This window comes from Zootoca vivipara, chromosome 2 (assembly GCF_963506605.1).
Source record: "Zootoca vivipara chromosome 2, rZooViv1.1, whole genome shotgun sequence".
Taxonomy (NCBI): domain Eukaryota; kingdom Metazoa; phylum Chordata; class Lepidosauria; order Squamata; family Lacertidae; genus Zootoca; species Zootoca vivipara.
Genome location: NC_083277.1, coordinates 60,108,951 through 60,127,448, shown reverse-complemented (window position 1 = coordinate 60,127,448; position 18,498 = coordinate 60,108,951). Strand labels below are relative to the sequence as shown.

General features: G+C 40.3%; 1 protein-coding gene across 4 annotated transcripts in view; it reads left to right on the top strand.

The window, feature by feature from the left end:
• Positions 1-18,498, top strand: part of SGCD (sarcoglycan delta) — a 401,606-nt gene that overhangs the window by 370,738 nt on the left and 12,370 nt on the right. For all 4 annotated transcript variants that reach the window (XM_035105743.2, XM_035105742.2, XM_035105746.2 and 1 more), the window contains one exon: positions 17,196-17,319. In XM_035105743.2, the coding sequence (XP_034961634.1) occupies positions 17,196-17,319 (124 nt within the window). The remainder of the gene's footprint in view (positions 1-17,195; positions 17,320-18,498) is intronic.

Here is an 18,498-nt window from a genome sequence, read left to right as displayed (position 1 = left end):
TTCTAAGTCTCAGAATTGGTGGCATTGTCTATGGCTACTCTTTTTGTGCTAAAGGTGAACTTCCTTTCCCATCAGTCACAGGAAATGTTGCTTTCCTCCTTTTCTCCAGATCTGTCCCATTCAAAGGAAATGAGCTGGCACACTCTTGATGTGTGCAGAGCCCTGAGGTTTAACTTGGACAGGATGACAGTATCTATGAAGTCTTCTGATGGACCATTCTTGGGAAAGAAGGATGCAAAGCCTACTATTCCAATATAGCTTCAAGAGAGAATAGGTCTGCAAGACTTTGTGAAAATCCCTTTCTGGTGGGATCACAGCCCATTCCCTATAGCAGATGTCACCCTCAGTGGTCTTTCAAAGAAACTTGATAATCATTGACATTTGTAAAATGGTCGTGTGGGCTTCACTGCACACCTCCATTAAACATTACAAGGTCAATGTGTTTTCATCTGCAAACATTGCCTTCAGTAGGAAGGTTTAGCAGAAAGTCCTGGGGATGTGAGATGCCAATATACTGCTCTAGGGCGTCCTGAGGTGAAGGGATACCTTCTGGGAAACTCTAGAAAAAACTGAAATTTTCTTACCATGAATTTCTGTTTTCCTAAATCTCCTGGAGGGTATTCTACCTGTACAGCTTTAACCATCATGAAGGCTGCATATGTGGGAATGTAGTCAGGGCTTCCTTGGGAGTTTTCCTAGCTCCTAACCTACTGTTCTCTTGTTTCTCCTTTTGTCCCCGTTTGTCTACATTCACAGGTGCTCATTTTAGCCAAGCCACCCCCTATCAGGTTTACATTGGCTTTCTGCATTAACTTGTTGGCAGCTTGGGAGTTGCCCATGTAATGTGAGAGGGGGGCTCAGATTTCCTTGGAGCAGCTTATTTTCTTCAGCACTGTGATACAGCTCCATTCTATAGTGCAGCAACCAAGCCAATGCAGCACACACATTGTACAGAATTACCTGCAGAGGATACAATGATTGTCTGATAGTGCACGTCGGTTCCTGACTCAGTCCATTTTTTAAATGATATACTTTGTCAGCCAAAGATAGGCAGCTGGGACATGAAGTGATGGCACTTCTCTGTTTTCAGTGACTGAACACAGACAATAAATTCAACCAATGTTAAAGAGGAAAAGATGTGCATGATGCTTTGCTTAGTGTGAACTGTAGACGTGAGTTAACATGAAAATGTAGACAAATACATAAGAGCCTTTGAGGCTAATCCAAGATGTATGACCATTTAATTCTGATGTAGGGAAATTGAACAATGCCACAGCAGTGCCTTTATGTTCATTTACTGGCTGTAAGCATACCAAGGAAGATAGTGACACAGCATGGTGTTTTGCAGAATGACAATATACAGTGGTTTCTGGGAACATACTAATTGAATAGGTACAAACAACTTCTTTTCATTTAGAGGCATTGGTTATCATGGGGAAAATTTACATTTCCTGTGCCAGCCCAACTGAAAGGAATGGAAATTATTCAAAAGCAAAAATTAGCAAATAATGGCTTCACTGGATTATATCCCATGTGATTAATGAACTACCGAGAGCATATGAAGCAGAATATTTGTTCAAGTATCTATTTTGCAATCACAGACCATACCCATCTCCAGCTGCATGTACCATTGTTGCTTACAGATGCCCTTCAAAATGGCCCTGTAATCCACATTGATTCTGATGCATGTTTATTCAGAACAGTGTGTGTGTGTGTGTGTGTGTGTGTGTGTGTGTGTGTGTGTGTGTTGACGCACACACAGAAATAGTGTGATGACAGAATTCAGGTATGCCTGATATTAATTCTAAGTCCTGTGTACTAAAATCAGCATATGATCTCAATAAATACATTGCTAGGGTTGTGCTCCCAAAAAGGCATGTATTTCAATTCTCTAATAATCTAGAGGTTGTTTTCTTTTTTATTTCTCTTTTTTTTAAAAAAAAAAAACCAAGCATATCACCCTTATGATCATGAAGGCATGCATAAAAGGGTGTATCTGCACCTGGTGAAAAAACAGGCTTGTCAAACAAGATTTCCCATTCTCAGTGAGCAGGGTTTGTAGAGCAGGTGGGAAATACCTTTGGTTTAACATGCTAGGTTCTTATCAGCATCAGCGTCACAGGTCAAATTTGACAGAGTGGTCACCTATCATTCACATGATATTATATTCCCACATGATTGACAGATGAATGGGCCAGCCACATGTCAAAATACATCACATGGTTTTTCAAGTTTCCTGCACTCCCATTTCAGCAAAAGTGTTCCTTGAAGCAGCCTCCCTGCCACCTCACTTCAGAGGAGGTGAAAGAACCCTGTAGCTCACCAGCTCACTATAATGTTTAAAGGGTATGGGGTGGCTGTTTCAAAGAACGCTTTTTGCAAATGGCAATCCTACCCCCCCCCTTCACCTTCCAAGGTGCCAAAGGGAAAGGTGGAAACAGTTTTTTTGATCCTCCCAATTGCTTCTCCTTTGCACCAGATGCTGGAGGTGCAATGCAGAACTTCTTGCTCCCTCAAGAGCAGAACAAATTATGCAGAACAAATTATGCAAAATAGTAACCATTGTATATCAAATACAAAATAGGAGGAGGCATTTTAGGAGATTCTTTGGAGAAAGTTAAAGTTGGTCCACAAACCCATCTGACCAGAGATGTCATCAAGCAATTTCATCTTAGCAAGACTTTCTAACAGGGTGCCAGAGGTGTTCTGCCCAACAGGTGTTGGAATCATGCCTTCTGGTTGTACTGATAATGATCAGGTTATCAATATCCTGAATAAATTGTAGTTGTTGGAATAACACTGTTTTTGAAGGTGCTTGCTGAACTTACTATTCATTGCACAATGGCTATTGCATAGGGTGCTTTAGTTTTACCTTTAATTCAAATTGGAAGGAGGGAGGAAACACATTCACCAGTCCTGAAAGACCTACACTGGCTCCCAGTACGTTTCCGAGCACAATTCAAAGTGTTGGTGCTGACTTTTAAAGCCCTAAACAGCCTGTATACCTGAAGGAGCATCTCCACCCCCATTGTCCAGCCCAGACACTGAAGTCCAGTGCCGAGGGCCTTCTGGCAGTTCCCTCGCTGGGAGAAGTGAGGTTACAGGGAACCAGGCAGAGGGCCTTCTCAGTAGTGGCGCCTGCCCTGTGGAACGCCCATCCCAGCAGATGTCACAACTATTTTACTTTTAAAAGACAACTGTTTAGGGAAGTTTTTAATGTTTGATGCTGTATTGTTTTTAATATTCAGTTGGAAGCCGCCCAGAGTGGCTGGGGAAACCCAGCCAGATGGGCAGGGTATAAATAATAAATATTATTATTATTATTATTATTATTCAGAAAGCATGCCATGACACAAAGTAATAACATCCTTCTTGGCAGCATATTTTCTCTCTCTAAAATATTATGGAGAAGTTGAATGGAAGAAAGAATAAATGTTCTGTTGTGGAGACAGCTACATTACTTTGTACCATAATATTGTATCGTGGTCCCTGAATGGCTGTATTGGGGGATATTTGGAAACAGCATGGTTTTAAAAAAATCTGGATGCCTCCTTGACTCTGGTGTATTATTTCTATTGATTACTAAGCTCCATGCTTCCAAAAACCACAGGAGGCAAGCAGATGTAGGTGGAATGTACTCTGGTGTAAAATGCATACACGAAGCCAACTAGTTGAAAATGGCTGCTTTTGTACACTTCAATAACAACACATTCTTTTTCTGTTTCATGATTGCAATGAAATTGGTTTATCAATATTAAACAATTTGAGATATCCTGTGGTGGTCAGTTCTGGAACTATCCATAACTTTTTACAAGAATGATTTTTTTTTAATAAAAAAAACCCTCACCATTACATTGCAATCAGATCGAAAAACACACTTTGGAATGACTGAAATTAATACTACAGACAGGTATTCTAGTTGGAACCATTTGACAACTCAAACCACTGTACTCTAAAATCAGTATGAAGAGTGTTATTATTTCAGGAGAAATTCCAGTGCTAGGTATAGCAAAATGTACTTCAGAAATACTTGGACAAAAATAGGGGCTCCTAAAACTCTTTCTTTGATGTTTCAAGATTCTGAACTTCATGGCATGTATGAACTGATTGTTATACATTTTTCTCACTGACTGCACTTGACTTAAAGAGCTATCCTTACTCCTGGCTGGGGAACAATAAGTCCAAACAGGGTAGTGGAACCAAGGCTGTATCTGAATCCCTGCTGCTTATGCTGGCGAAGGCAGAAGGTGGGCTGGGGGAGTTCTTTCCTAAAATTCCTGTGCCAGCTCGAGGCTGACATGCCATGTAAGTCCAGAGCAAGCCATTCTCTGGTTGCTGGACCAATTTAGTATCCTTGTCCAAAAGCAAGCGACAGGTTTTGTGAATTTCTGCCTGTTCAAGTTTTGGAACCATTTTTATTTTTCGCCGATTTCCAACTGAAATTGCTTCATGAATTATCTGTTGAAATGTTTTGACAGGATCATCTTATTATGCATTATAGTTAATTTAGGATACTTTAACTCTAAAGACAGTCAATGCACTGTGTGTGTGAGAGGTAATAATATTTTGAAATGAGAACTCTTTGGGGATGATTACTGTATTGTTTTCAGTGGTGTATAATTTCATGCATTCATAGCAACCCCAGGAGGTGTTGTTAACAAATGGGTTGCTTTAATGATTTCTGGCTGCTGGATCATGCATATAATCCCTGCTATCATATGCACACTAATAATCACAGGACTCCCATGTAAGACATAATGCAAAGCTCATATTCCTACCAACAGACTGGGAAAGCTTCTGTATTTGGAAACCAAGAAAGCTACCCAATGTGTTAGACAGCATGTTGTGAGCATAACCTGCGTAAGAAATGTGTTAGTCTTTAAGCTGCTAGAAGACCCTTCATTGTATTTAACAAGTTGATTATACCTTGACTACTGCATTTGTTCATTTAGGAGCTTTGCTATGCAAAGAGAACATGAAGTAAAAGCAATAACATAAACCCTGGTGTCGAAATTCACAGCCTGCCTTCCCTTTGCTTGTTTGCTAGATCCAAAATAGAAGTAAATTGAAAACTCAGTAAAAATAAGACTGCCCTGAGAGAAATGATTCAGTCGCTGTATGAGCTGCTGAGAATCAGTTCTATTTTTTATTTACTGTATCTCACCTCACTGTGACCCTGTCCTGTAGGAGCTCTAATTACATCACTTCACCACCTAGTGAGACGTTATTGAATAGTTTACTCCATAATAGCAAGATCTAGCTTTGCCTGGGAAAGGAGACAGAAGTGGAGATAGCAATGGGTAAAAATAAACAGTGAACACCACACATTTAATAGTTTCTTATCTTGGCAAAGAATCCATTGGACCTAGCTAGTGAAGTGTATTATGATTTAAAAATCTTATTTTGCTTAAATGTGATTGCCTTGAAAATAAAACCAGGGCAATTGCTTTGCCAGGAAATGCTTCTGTTTTATTAATCAGCTTGCAATATAAATAGATTTGTTGGGCATATAAACTCCTACATGCCACACATGTACCACTCCATCTCCTTTCTGGATTAAAATTAAATGGTATGAAACCAGTGTAAGGCATACACAGTATCTGATATGTTACATCTGACTCTGGAGTTGTCACTGAAACAGCCATGCTTTTTACCTAGGCAGCCAGAAGGAAGAGACACAGCCACAATGGCTGAATAAATACAGCTTTACTGGAGTGGACAGTATCATTTAGGAAACATAGCCCTAGGGAAAACATGGGCTTTCTGAGAAAATAAAAATAAGTGGGAACTACTGAGAAAATGTTTTTACTGAAAAAAATTCCTTCAGTAGCACCTTAAAGACCAACTAAGTTTTAATTTTGGTACGAGCTTTCGTGTGCACGCACACTTCATCAGATACACTGAAACAGAAGAAACCAGACCCTTATGTATATTCAGAGGGTGGGGGTGATGGGAATGGGTGATGGGCTGATAGGAGTGGTAAACCTGTAGATGACTGTTAATGGCTGTTAATGACTGCAATTGGTCTTGCGGGGGGGGGGGGGGGAGCAAGGGCTGAGGTGCTAAGGAAAGCTTGATCATGTATAATGAGATAAGAATCCTATGTCTCTGTTCATTCCAGGTGGCTCCATGGTTTTAAGCTTGCTAATGAGTTGCAATTCAGCAACTTCTCTTTCCAGTCTGTTTCTGAATTTTTCTGTAATAATACAGCTGCTTTGAGATCTCGTATAGAATGTCCTGGGAGATTGAAGTGTTCTCCTACTGGTTTTTCTGGTCTTGTGATTCCTGATGTCAGATTTATGTCCATTTATCCTTTGGTGTAGGGTTTGGCCTGTTTGTCCAATATAGAGAGCTGAAGGGCACTGTTGGCATTTGAAAGTAGTTTTTAACACCTCAGCCCTTGCTTTTCCCCCGCAAGACCAATTGCAGTCATTAACAGTCATTAACAGTCATCTACAGGTTTACCACTCCTATCAGCCCATCACCCATTCCCATCACCCCCACCCCCCACCCTCTGAATATACATAAGGGTCTGGTTTCTTCTGTTTCAGTGTATCTGATGAAGTGTGCGTGCACACGAAAGCTCATACCAAAATTAAAACTTAGTTGGTCTTTAAGGTGCTACTGAAGGAATTTTTTATTTTGTTTCGACTCAGACCAACACGGCTACCTACCTGTAGTTAAATGTACAAGCAGGGATAAATTTATGAACACCAGTCAAAAAGGGGGAAGGGGGGGATGTCATTGATGTCAAGGAAATATAGGCTGGGAAATCCTCTTATGATAGGAAATGACTAGAGATGTTTTATGGTTGTAACACACAATTATTATTATGACAGATGTTGCAAGGTAAAGGTAATAGGGGTTAAGTCCAGTCAAAGGTGATTATGGGGTTGTGGCTCTCATCTCACTTTTAGGCAGAGAGAACCGGTGTTTGTCCACAGACAGCTTTCCAGGTCATGTGTCCAAAATGACTAAACCGCTTCTGGCGCAACGGGACACCGTGACGAGTACCAGAGCACACCAAAATGCTGTTTTCCTTTCCAACCGCAGCGGTACCTATTTATCTACTTGTGCTGGTGTGCTTTTGAACTGCTAGGTTGGCACGTCCTAATAGATGTTGTATTAGATGTTCAAAAGAGTTGATAAGAAAAATTAGAATAACACAGTGAAAGAAATGATTGTATGTAATGAAAAATGCAAAACAAAAACAAAAACATGGGCTTTTTGGCAGTCAGTTTTAGTAAACATCCTTTTATGGAGAAAGAATTGGAAAGTGTATTCTTGCATACCCAGTACTGATATTGTGGCTGATGGTATCTGACCATTTTCTCTCTCTATGTAATCTTTGTATACCTACTACTTTTTTAATCAAATCTGTTTCAATGGCCAGTAATGTGTAGCTGTATCACTTCATGAGCTGTTGTGCTGGACTTCAGGGATGCTGCAGAATACTTGAATATCAGGCATATCATATGAACAAAGGTGGTCTGAATGTCTTAATTTTGGAGTGAGCAGGTTTCTCACTATTTGAAGTACTCATTCTACTTTCACATTGCAATGGGATTTCTAGGCTAAAAGCTTCAAACCTACACACACTGAGGAAACTCTCTAATGAATACAACTTTTGAATAGACATTTAGGACTCCACTGAAAGTCTTCTCCAAAGCATTTGAAATTAGTGCCAGACCACTGAGACCCATTTGCAAAATGGAGAGTATGCCATGGTCAACTAATAGATCTTTATTTATTCAAGACATTTCTAAGCTGTTTAATTATTCACATTTCTTAGCAGTGTACATAAAAACCATCTACAGAAAATGAGATAATAAAACAATTAAAAATTACCATAAAACCAAATACTATCTTAAAATGCCTGCTAGAAAAAGAAAGTAGTTTTCATGCACCTGAAGTCCAGCAAGGAAGGTGCCTGTCTGATCTCAGCTGGGAGAGAATTCTACGGACTCGGGCCCACTATATTACCTCTTATACCAGGGGTAGCCAACAATTGTTGGGCATTAATTCCCATAGTCACAGAATCATAGAATCATAGAGTTGGAAGAGACCACAAGAGCCATCCAGTCCAACCCCCCGCCAAGCAGGAAACACCACCAAAGCATTCTTGACATATGTCTGTCAAGCCTCTGGTTAAAGACCTCCAAAGAAGGAGGCTCCACCACACTCCTTGGCAGCAAATTCCACTGTCAAACAGCTCTTACTGTCAGGAAGTTCTTCCTAATGTTTAGGTGGAATCTTCTTTCTTGTAGTTTGAATCCATTGCTCCGTGTCCGCTTCTCTGGTCCATCTAGTCCATGTCTATTGGTCATGCTGGCAAGGATTGATAGAAGTTGGAGTCCAACAACATCTGGCTATCTCTGTCTTACATTACAATCACTCTTTTTTGCAATAGTGATACGTTGTTGGTATTCATCTGTCTCGAGAGACCATGGAGTGTGTGTCTAGGGGTGAATTCAAACTGCTGTTTTAGCAGAACCAAAGTGAAATCTCCAGGGCGCATACCTGGGCAGTGTGTATGGAGGTCCTGGGCTCCAATTGCCCTCACTGATGTTTTCCAAAGGAAAGCAGCTTGGCTACAGAAGTTGCCAGAAGGAGGTTACAAGGTGCAATCCAACCATCTTCCGGTTGGAAATCATGTGTATATTCTACAACCGGTTGATGTAGAATATACACAGTAATTTGTCTCTCAATGGATGCCTGTAGAAATTGGAGTTCTTGATGAAGTTCCGAAATAAACAGTAAATTAATTCCAGTGAAAAAATCCCAGGACAAGGCCCTGTTTCGCTAATTCTTCATCAGCAATGTTTTAATGGTCAGAGTGTACCAAGTATGTTTGCAAACATACTTGGTACACTCTGACCATTAAAACATCAAAACATTAATTTTTATTTGCCTCACTATCATACTGGAATTGATTCCTATTTGAATTCATCCTATCATTACATAAATAAAACCTTTTGAAGACTTACTTGAAATTCATCTTCCTCCTGGCCTGAGTTCTTGCAATTTACTGTTTATTTCTCAATGGATGCCAACAATATAAATATAAAAGATCTACGAAAAACATACAAATAATTACAAAAATAGAAGCATAGCCCACAATCTAGCTGCAGCTTTTTGGGACAGTTTCTGAGCACTTTTCAAAGACAGCCCCGTGTATGCTTACGCAGAAATAAGTCACATTGTGACCTGTTTCAAAGCAATTGTATTTTAAGACTGCAGCCTAAATGTCATGATAACCTTTGAGCTTGAGCAAGTGGAAACTGCATATACAAAATCCCCTGAATTCTTAGGAAATGTATCACTTGAAATGTGTATATTCTACATCTTGTCTGTTTTCTTTAACATATATTGTTAGTGTCATTTTCCCCCTCTTAAAATGACAGACAACTGAAAGCAGTATTCATTTCTGATCCAAAGAGCATCAATTTTACTCCTAAGGAGTTGTTGCTGACAGCTACAGAAAAGGTTTAGTGAAGTGTGAAAACTGGCATTGAGTAAATAAGCACTCATTTTCCTGGTGATGCTGGGGGGTGGGGAATCTATGAGGTCTCAGACAAAATGTTTGGCTAGTTGAAATATTGAATGTTTCTTGTTAATTAAAACAGGATCCAAGTAAATAAATTAAGTCTTCATTAATCATCTTAATTGAATCATTACCAATTGACTCTGCACAAATGAATAAGCCACAGGTGTAGTGCCATGTCAGCAAGTCTTCAAACTATTCTTCAAAAATTGCCATCAGGTTATAGAAGCTTTATTATGCTGAGAGAGTTTTTTCAAATTGAGCTAGTGTGATCTGAGTTCAAATGCTTAATAGGATGTCACACAGGGACATACAGATAGATCTGTATTATAGTACATGTGTGGTTCCACATTTAAATGCACTGTAAAGTTCACTGGGTGACCTTGGACAGTCACTGCCTCTCAGCCTAACCTACCTCACAGGTTTATTGTGGGTATTGAATGAGGAGCAGGTAAACCATGGACACCAACCTTGAGCCCCTTGGAGAAAGAGGTAGCATTATAAATACAATAAATAAATATGAGTTAGTATAGTAGCCAGAAAGCTCGGCGAGAAACCCATATTCAAACATTTAGTTGCAGAATAATACTGGACAAGTCACACATTCCCATTATCAATTTCGTAATATGCAAAACTCAAAAAAAAAAAAATGAAGAGGGAAAAATGAAGTTTGCAAAACACTTTATTCATTTGAAATGGTAGTGCAATATAAATGTAGAAACCAGTATTTGACTAGGCGTTTACTGTGCACATCCCTAAAGTAGCGGTGTTGGTTTGCATGGTGGCATTTTGCCTTTTCCGGCCTCACTGCCATATTCTCATTTGTAAAAGACAGGATTGCAGAGCATGCAGTAGTATCTTGCTCATTTTTAGATCCCCTTAGCTTTCATCCTATATGTGTGTATTCAGGCCTAAGCAACTGCCCAGAAGCTTCTATTTGGCAATTATTGTCTTTTGTAATCATTTTCACTGTATGTACTCTAAGTATCATACTCTTATGTATTATGCAGGAATTGGATAGCAAAATCAGTTCAGAACACTGTGTCTTTCTTTTTATTTTCCTATCTTAGTATAGTAAAAAATCGATCTCTGGAAACTGAGCTGACATAATGTTGTTGTTGTTGTTGATGATGATGATGATTTAATATCCAGAGGATATTCTAGCCTTCTCCAACCTGATGCCCTCCAGATTTGTTGAATGACGTACTGTAATCCCATTGGCCATACTGGATGGGCTGATGCTAGTTGGGCGTTCCAAACACCTGGAAGGCACCAGATTCAACCTGCTCAGATTTTGGCTTGTTGGCAGGGAGACACCCCTCCCTCCGGATCCTGTCCTTCCCTAGAACTTTATAGTGGTCTGCTTCTGCTCAATATCCATGTGTGGCACTTTCCATCATTCCAAAGGGAAAGGCCCATTCCTAGATCAGAAAAACAGCCACTATTTGTGTATCTTTAAACCTGCACATGATTTTTCATTTGTTATTGTCAGGGGATTGTTACGGCTACTCCCGAGTAAAGATGCTCCAGTCCGTTCTGTCTTTAAGGGTTTTATTGTGCACACTATTTACAGTGCAGAGATAGCAGAAAACATGTCACTCACAGAATCCGGGCATGGCGCCCTTCTGCTCCTGGGCCAGCATAATAGCTTGGGGACCCCGAAACGCCACCCCCTAAACCTGTGTTTGAGTGTGCGCCTCAATTTGGGCGCCAGAAGCAGCTGCGCTCCCTCTTCCACCTGTTGGCTAGGGCAGTGCAGGGCCTCTGATACATCGCTGAGCCTCCCTCCCTCCACTAGTTGGCTTGGGCGGTGTGAGGGCTCTGATACCTCACTGAGCCTTCCCTCCATTCCTCTCCCTTCCTCATTCCCCCCGCCTGACCCGCTGCTACCACTCTCGCTGGGCGAAGTGCTTGTCAGGATGACGGGGTTTTTGTTCAAAATCATTGACAGCCAGTTGGGAGTTCTACTGGTGTCCTTCTGTTCTACTGATGAAGAGTATAACCAGCCACTGCTGCTATTTTTGCAAGCCAGCCCCATCTCGTGTACTTCAAGAGAGTTGTACAGTACATAGTTTCAAACCCTGGATCACAATAACTGGGTTCAGAACTTAGCTGCACCTGAACTAAGTTAGCAGCATCATTGTTAGAAACTGCCTAGTAATTAAGAGTGTCAAACAGAATAACATGCCAAACTAAAACACAGGATTTATCACTGAATACCAAGATAATAATACATCTTTGTTTATATCCGTAATTAATGCTGCTTAAGAAAGTATGCCGAAAAGCTTGTGTAAGCAAGGTTTATCTCTGTTGAATGAGATTAGCATTGTATGTCACCGTTTAAACAGTAATTGGTGCATTTCATTAGAACATAATTGAAAATGAGATTGATGCTTGTGCCATGCAATAAATAATCATGATAAATATTTTATTGTGAGCCATGATATTCAAGGTATGTTTACAAAGCACTTGGTTGTGTTTTTTTTTAATGGAATACATATTTTTATGGAATATGTGTCATGAGCTGCAGTGATTAAGAAAGACTCTCCTGAATGACTAATTTCTTTCTTTTTACATACTCGGCTCTGAGGCAAGCTCACTCTGCTTTAAGTATACCTGAGATCAGGCTACATAGCCACCTCCCCCCCCCCTAACACTTTCACAGAATAATTTGTCCCCCACAAAGATGGCGGGGAGGGATTTTGACAACCTTCAGGGCAAAGGCAACTTCTAAGAATTCCTGAGTAAGGATGAGCTTACCATTCATGATAAGATGACTAAAGATTTCTTTCAGCGTGGTGTAGTGGTTAAGAGCGGTGGACTCGTAATCTGGTGAACCGGGTTCGCTTCCCCGCTCCTTCATATGCAGATGCTAGGTGACCTTGGGCTAGTCACACTTCTCTGAAGTCTCTGCCTCACTCACCTCACAGAGTGTTTGTTGTGGGGGAGGAAGGGAAAGGATACTGTTAGCTGCTTTGAGACTCCTTAAGGGGAGTGAAAGGTGGGATACCAAGTCCAAACTCTTCAGGCCCCTTCCAAAAAACAACAACTTTGAAACTTCTTCAGGTAGTAGAAAGCTGACCTCAGCACCCAGTGACATTCCCTTCCAATGTGAGACTGAATGTCCCTATGGAAGTAGTATAGAATGGCATAGCATCATCATCTCAGGGACATTCGGGGGAAAGAGTGAATATGGCCCCTTTTCTTCCTTCTCTCCCCCCCCCCCCAACACCAAGTATGTTTTTTGGGAACAATGTTTCATCCTTATGTGTGTTTAGCACTGTTAAGGTATGCCGCATTGTTGGTTCTTTCTCTTGTGTGTACGAGATTGATCCTTCCATTTCCGTGACTTTTTAAAGCATATGATGTGTGTGTGATGTATGAATGCATACAACACTGAAAATGCAAAGCAAACTAGAGTTGCTGCTTAAAAACAGGCATGATTGGCAATTAATCCCTAACCTTTTGTTCTACAGTTCCTAAGACCAGACCACTCCATTTCTGGATTTTGTTTTTATAGCCTTTGAAAGGATGCAGTGGAGCTGAACATCACTGAACTATTTCAGATTCATAGATGGCTTTTGGCAGTTCTCACCATGAGACCTTGGATTGATGATTGTTTATCATATTTGCTAGTTGCTTTTCTTACAACACAACTCGAAGTGGCTTTCATTAAAACCAATTAAAAACAACAATAAAAAACCAAAAGACTAAAAATTGTGATCCCACAGTTCTGTCTGCCATCATGGCTCAGGGATGGTTGAGCCAACAGACACACCCCTGGATGCAAGAATTCACTGAAGCATCAACTATGAAGTATCCTTGCATCTCAAACCAAAAACCTTTCCAGTCAGAATATGTATTTCCTATTACAGACATGTTATCACTCCATGGTAATCAAACAGTGAGGTCCAAATATCAGAATGACTATAACATCTTCAAGCCAAAGGCATGTTGGTTAATTAGCTTTTGATCAATAGGCAAAATTGTTGCATCTTCCTTTGAATGGGACTGGAGGAGATAATTGGTTCTTTGGAAGATGACACATAAATTTCAGAATCACATAGGCATGTCAGTCTGGATAGGAAGCCCATTGATTTTAACAAAACAAAGATCACATTCCCAGCCTAAGATAGCAGTTAGTTGTCTGCAAATTGATTTGGCTGTAGGACTGTTTGACATAGTTATTTACCAATTAAGGTGCGACATAGTTGATGATGTGGCTAATTTTCTGCCCAATGTGAAATATTATAGTGCCATTGGAAATAATTAAACACAGAAGAAATAATAACCCAGAGTTGCTGCAATGCATAGTTCAAGTTCAATGCAAAGTCTCCCTGGATTTATAGATAGATAGATGATAGATAGATAGATAGATAGATAGATAGATAGATAGATAGATGATAGATAGATAGATAGACAGACAATAATATTCCTATAGGCATAAGCTGATGAGCAGTTTAGATTAAAGAATGCTCTTTATGGAATAATGAAGGAGATTTGAAATAGAAAGCTCCATAAATAGCAATACATATGGTCATATCCAATGTTCGTATCAAAGTGCACCCATGGAATTAATAGACATGAACTTGTCAATTAATTCCAATAGGTCTTGTAAGAGAGAGGGCTTGCAGAGAGCAGCCCACTCTGCTTACTTCTACCAGCTGGGAGAGCAGAAGCGAGAGCAGCAAGTCTGGGAGGGAAAACCAGGAACAGGAAGTGGTAAAGAAGGGTCCAGGGCTCTGCAGAGTCCTGGAGGCTCAGCTCCAGGCTGGGAGCAGGGAAGCAGGGGCGGAGCTAGCTTCAGCAGGGGCTGGAAGGTAGAAGGGCACTTCAGGAGCCTGTTTTGGGACCACGGAGGACTCGTAGAACAAGGAGGAGGGGCGTTTGGATGCCCAGTCTTAAAAGGGGGGTCAGAGCCCATGAGACGCCATTGCGGGCTTCTGCCCCATGCAGAGCAGACATGATTTGAGACATCTCACCACTGTATATAGCATGCACAATAATAAAACTCTGAAAAATCCGGACGATGTGTTGAGTGCTTACTCGGGAGTAGCCAACACCCCTTCTGTGACAGGTCTAGTCTAACTTATGCAGATACAGCCCATCGACTACTTTAGTTCATTAAGAACATTAAACATTTGAGAGGATAATGGTCTCTCTTTCAAAGTATACTCCAATATTAAAACATTTAAAATGCTAGCTCACTTTTTAAATATGGATTTCCAAAAAACGTTGAAACAATAAACAAAAACAAAACAAAAACTGAAACCCTAAAAATGGCATAGAACAGCAATTCTAAAACTGGCTCAACAAGTTGCCAGCCAAAAGATCAACTGCAGTTTCCAAAAAGGCAGTTCCAAAAATAAAGTATTGGTAATAGTCAATACTAATCTGTTTCTTTTAAGTACCCCATCAATTAGTGACGACTTCAGACATTTGACAGTGGCTAATAGTAAGGAATCAACTTTGGGCAACTTTGGGCAAGTGACATTTTTTACAAAAGGCATTGCCATTCCTTTCCTGTTACCAGGACTCTTCACCTCACTGTGTAAAATAGATTATTGCCAGCAACAACTTGTCTGGATATGCCTAATTTGATAGGAGCCTGTCTGCCTTTTATCTGATATACTGATATCTGATCACTAGTCCATCTAGTTCGACACTGACTGACATTGGTCCATGTGGGATTTTAGACAGGAGTCTTTCCCTCAGTATATCGAGGTACCATGGCTTCAAGTAGGGGCTTTCTGCAGGCAGATCATTTGCTCTGCCAGTGGATTACAGCCATTCCTCAATGCAGCTTGCTTTGCCAATGCCACCCTGCCATTGAATCAATAAGTGCTTATGTCTGCAGGGTTGGGCCTCACCATTGTCCATAGTAAACTGAGACTCACCTGAACACACCCTGTATTCCTCTATATTTGCACATTGCAAAAGAAGATCAGCAGAAGTAGGGGAGCTAGTCTCTCATCAAGGAACCCCTGGTAAAGTTTTCAAATAACCCATGATTCCCCCCCCCCCCAAAAAAAGGAAAATGATAATAATACTGGACAATATTTGATGGTTGTTGTGCAATAGTATTTGATAGTTGACATATAATTGCATTTTATAAGATTTGATAGATCACATGCAGTGGGAATTACTAGTATTTAAGAGTCAGCAGGTTATAAGATTTCATATTAGAAGCCCGGGGGGGGGGGAATCAAGATATAGCAGTATGTCTAACATAGTTGAACTTTCAGCTAACAGTTAATTTCACATTGAAAATATGAGTTCAAATTTTGCTTCAAAATCTGTCCTTAAATTTAAAAATTGGCAAAATTTAAAAGTTTGCCATATGTTGAATATTTGAAAATATTTATTTCCTATCTACTTAGGAAAGCAAAGGAAGCACCATAGTCTGTGCTGCTGGAGGCAGATGTAATGCAGAAAATATGATTTTGCTGTCCTCGTTTTGGAGTGATTAATGAGCTTGTGTATGATGCAGGAAATGAAAACTAGAAATCTGGATAAGTAATGACTGCTCCAACAGAATGAATTCCTCTGAAACTACAGAACATACTGATATGCTGACCTCCAATAAATTACACTGCAGGTTTTCAAACAAGCTAGGAAAAATAAAGTTTTGCTTTTTTGTTGATGACTACTTTTGCAGAGCTTCAGTGATAATCTGAAGGCACTTCCTAAGGAGGTACATGGTTGCCACTGGCTGTTTTGATTTAAGACTGCAGTGTCCTAAACATGAATTTTAAAGATTATGGGAAGTTAAGCGGAACTTTTTGCACTGCTGTTAAGACTAGTCATGAAACAGTAAGACAGGCAGATAAACAATGAATGTGCTTTTGTATTTGTTTGGTAGATCAGGATCCACAGTTGGGTTGTACACCAACCCAATTTAGATCACCCAGTAGCATCGCTGCAATTTTCCCTTTCATTTTTTTAATAAAAGGAAAAAGAGTGGCGGGAAGACATAGAGGTTAAGAGAGTAGGGGAAAGAAAATGGTGAATTATAGAAAAATGCAGTACGTATACATATGCAGTATAAAGGACGGAGGTTAGAGCTAAAAAGGGGGGGGTCTAGTCTGAAACTGCTACTCTAGTCTGGGTTTGCTGTTTGCTGTTTGCTGTTTGTTTTTCTATTTCCATTTTGGTTAAAATGCTAGGTATAATAAAAAAGGAGAATTTCCAGGATGCCAAGATCTAGTTTGGGGCAAGAACTCTTTGGTGTGAGAACTCCAGCAGAGATTTAAAATCACAAAATATGCAGCAAAGTAAAGTGTGGAAAGTAAACTGACAGACCTTTAAAATACCCTCTTCTAAGCTAATGCAAACTGGTGTTCAGGATGCCACCTGCCTTCTTACAGAATACTAACATGAATGAAATGTAGTCTGATACAAACCTAACACTAGATCATGTTAGTGTGGCAGATTATGTGACTCTATAAAGATGGGGCTTAGTCACAGATTCGTTGTTAGAGATGTGTGAAACGCAACCACATCAAAATGTGGTTTAGTGGGCATGCTCTTTAGCATCATGTTGTAATGGAGTCTATTAACTTCAAGGAATACATATATAGTTCTCTATTACAAACAAGTTTCCAGGAGAAATAAATAAAGGAAGTAATCTGAACCCTTCTTGATGTTTCAGACTTGAGTCACCAACACGCTTTCTGGTGATGGAGGCTCCCAAGGGAGTTGAAATCAATGCAGAAGCTGGCAACTTGGAAGCTACATGTAGGACAGAGCTCAAGCTGGAATCCAAAGATGGAGAGGTAGGTGGAACACTAAGTAAATCTCCAAGTGAATAATCTGGGCCTTCCACGAGGGCCTTTTATTTTTAATTATTGTTGTACACAGTGTGCAGTATCTTCAGGTAGTTTAAAGGTTTAAAAAATGGGATGACAGTGTTCACTTAGCAATTCTATTTAGCACTGCAGCGGGTGGTGCTGTGGTCTAAACCACAGAGCCTAGGGTTTGGCGATCAGAAGGTCAGTGGTTCGAATCCCCGCGACGGGGTGAGCTCCCGTTGTTCGGTCCCAGCTCCTGCCAACCTAGCAGTTCAAAAGCACATCAAAGTGCAAGTAGATAAATAGGTACCGCTCCAGCGGGAAGGTCAACAGCGTTTCCGTGCACTGCTCCGGTTTTGCCAGAAGTGGCTTAGTCATGATGGCCACATGACTCGGAAGCTGTCTGCGGACAAACGCCGGCTCCCTCGGCCTATAGAGCGAGATGAGCGCCGCAACTGCAGAGTCATGCGCGACTAGACTTAATTGTCAAGGGTCCCTTTACCCTTTTCCTAGGCTTAGCATGTGTGTTAGAGCTCCTTGTAGGAATGATGGAACTCATTGTATACAGACTACACTCCTTCCATACAGAATGGCAAGGTGATTTATTAGTTTTAAAGTGCTGGGATAATAGCATTGGTTGTGTGAAACAGATTTATGCAGCTGTAAAAATGTGCAGTACTACTAAATTCTCTTCTTCCTTGTCACTTTAAAGTGAGATTTACTTGACTAGCATAATTAAATCTTATATCATGCATTTTTCCAATGAGGAACACTTAACTCACCTGTATTGATTTGTAAAGCTGAGCATCACTTCCCTATTTGAAGGAAAGGAATATGTCAGAACAAACATTTCCGCTGTTGAAGATGCTTAAGAGTCTGGGATTATAGCTCAACCGTTGTCCCCGAAGTATCTCAGAGTATTGTTCATTAAGGGACTTATTTGTAAATCTGTTATTTATGAACTTTAGAGCAGCTGCAGTATAACGTGAAATGAACATTATTTTAAATTTTTGTTTTCTTGTTCTGCAAAAGGTAGACTGCTTGATTCCCACTTTACAGCTCAGAGATAACTTTCAGTTACCTAAAACAACACATGTTGCTCTTGATGCTTAATTTGAAAAATGAAACTTATTAAAGATTGTTCCTTCTGGCCTAGATGACATT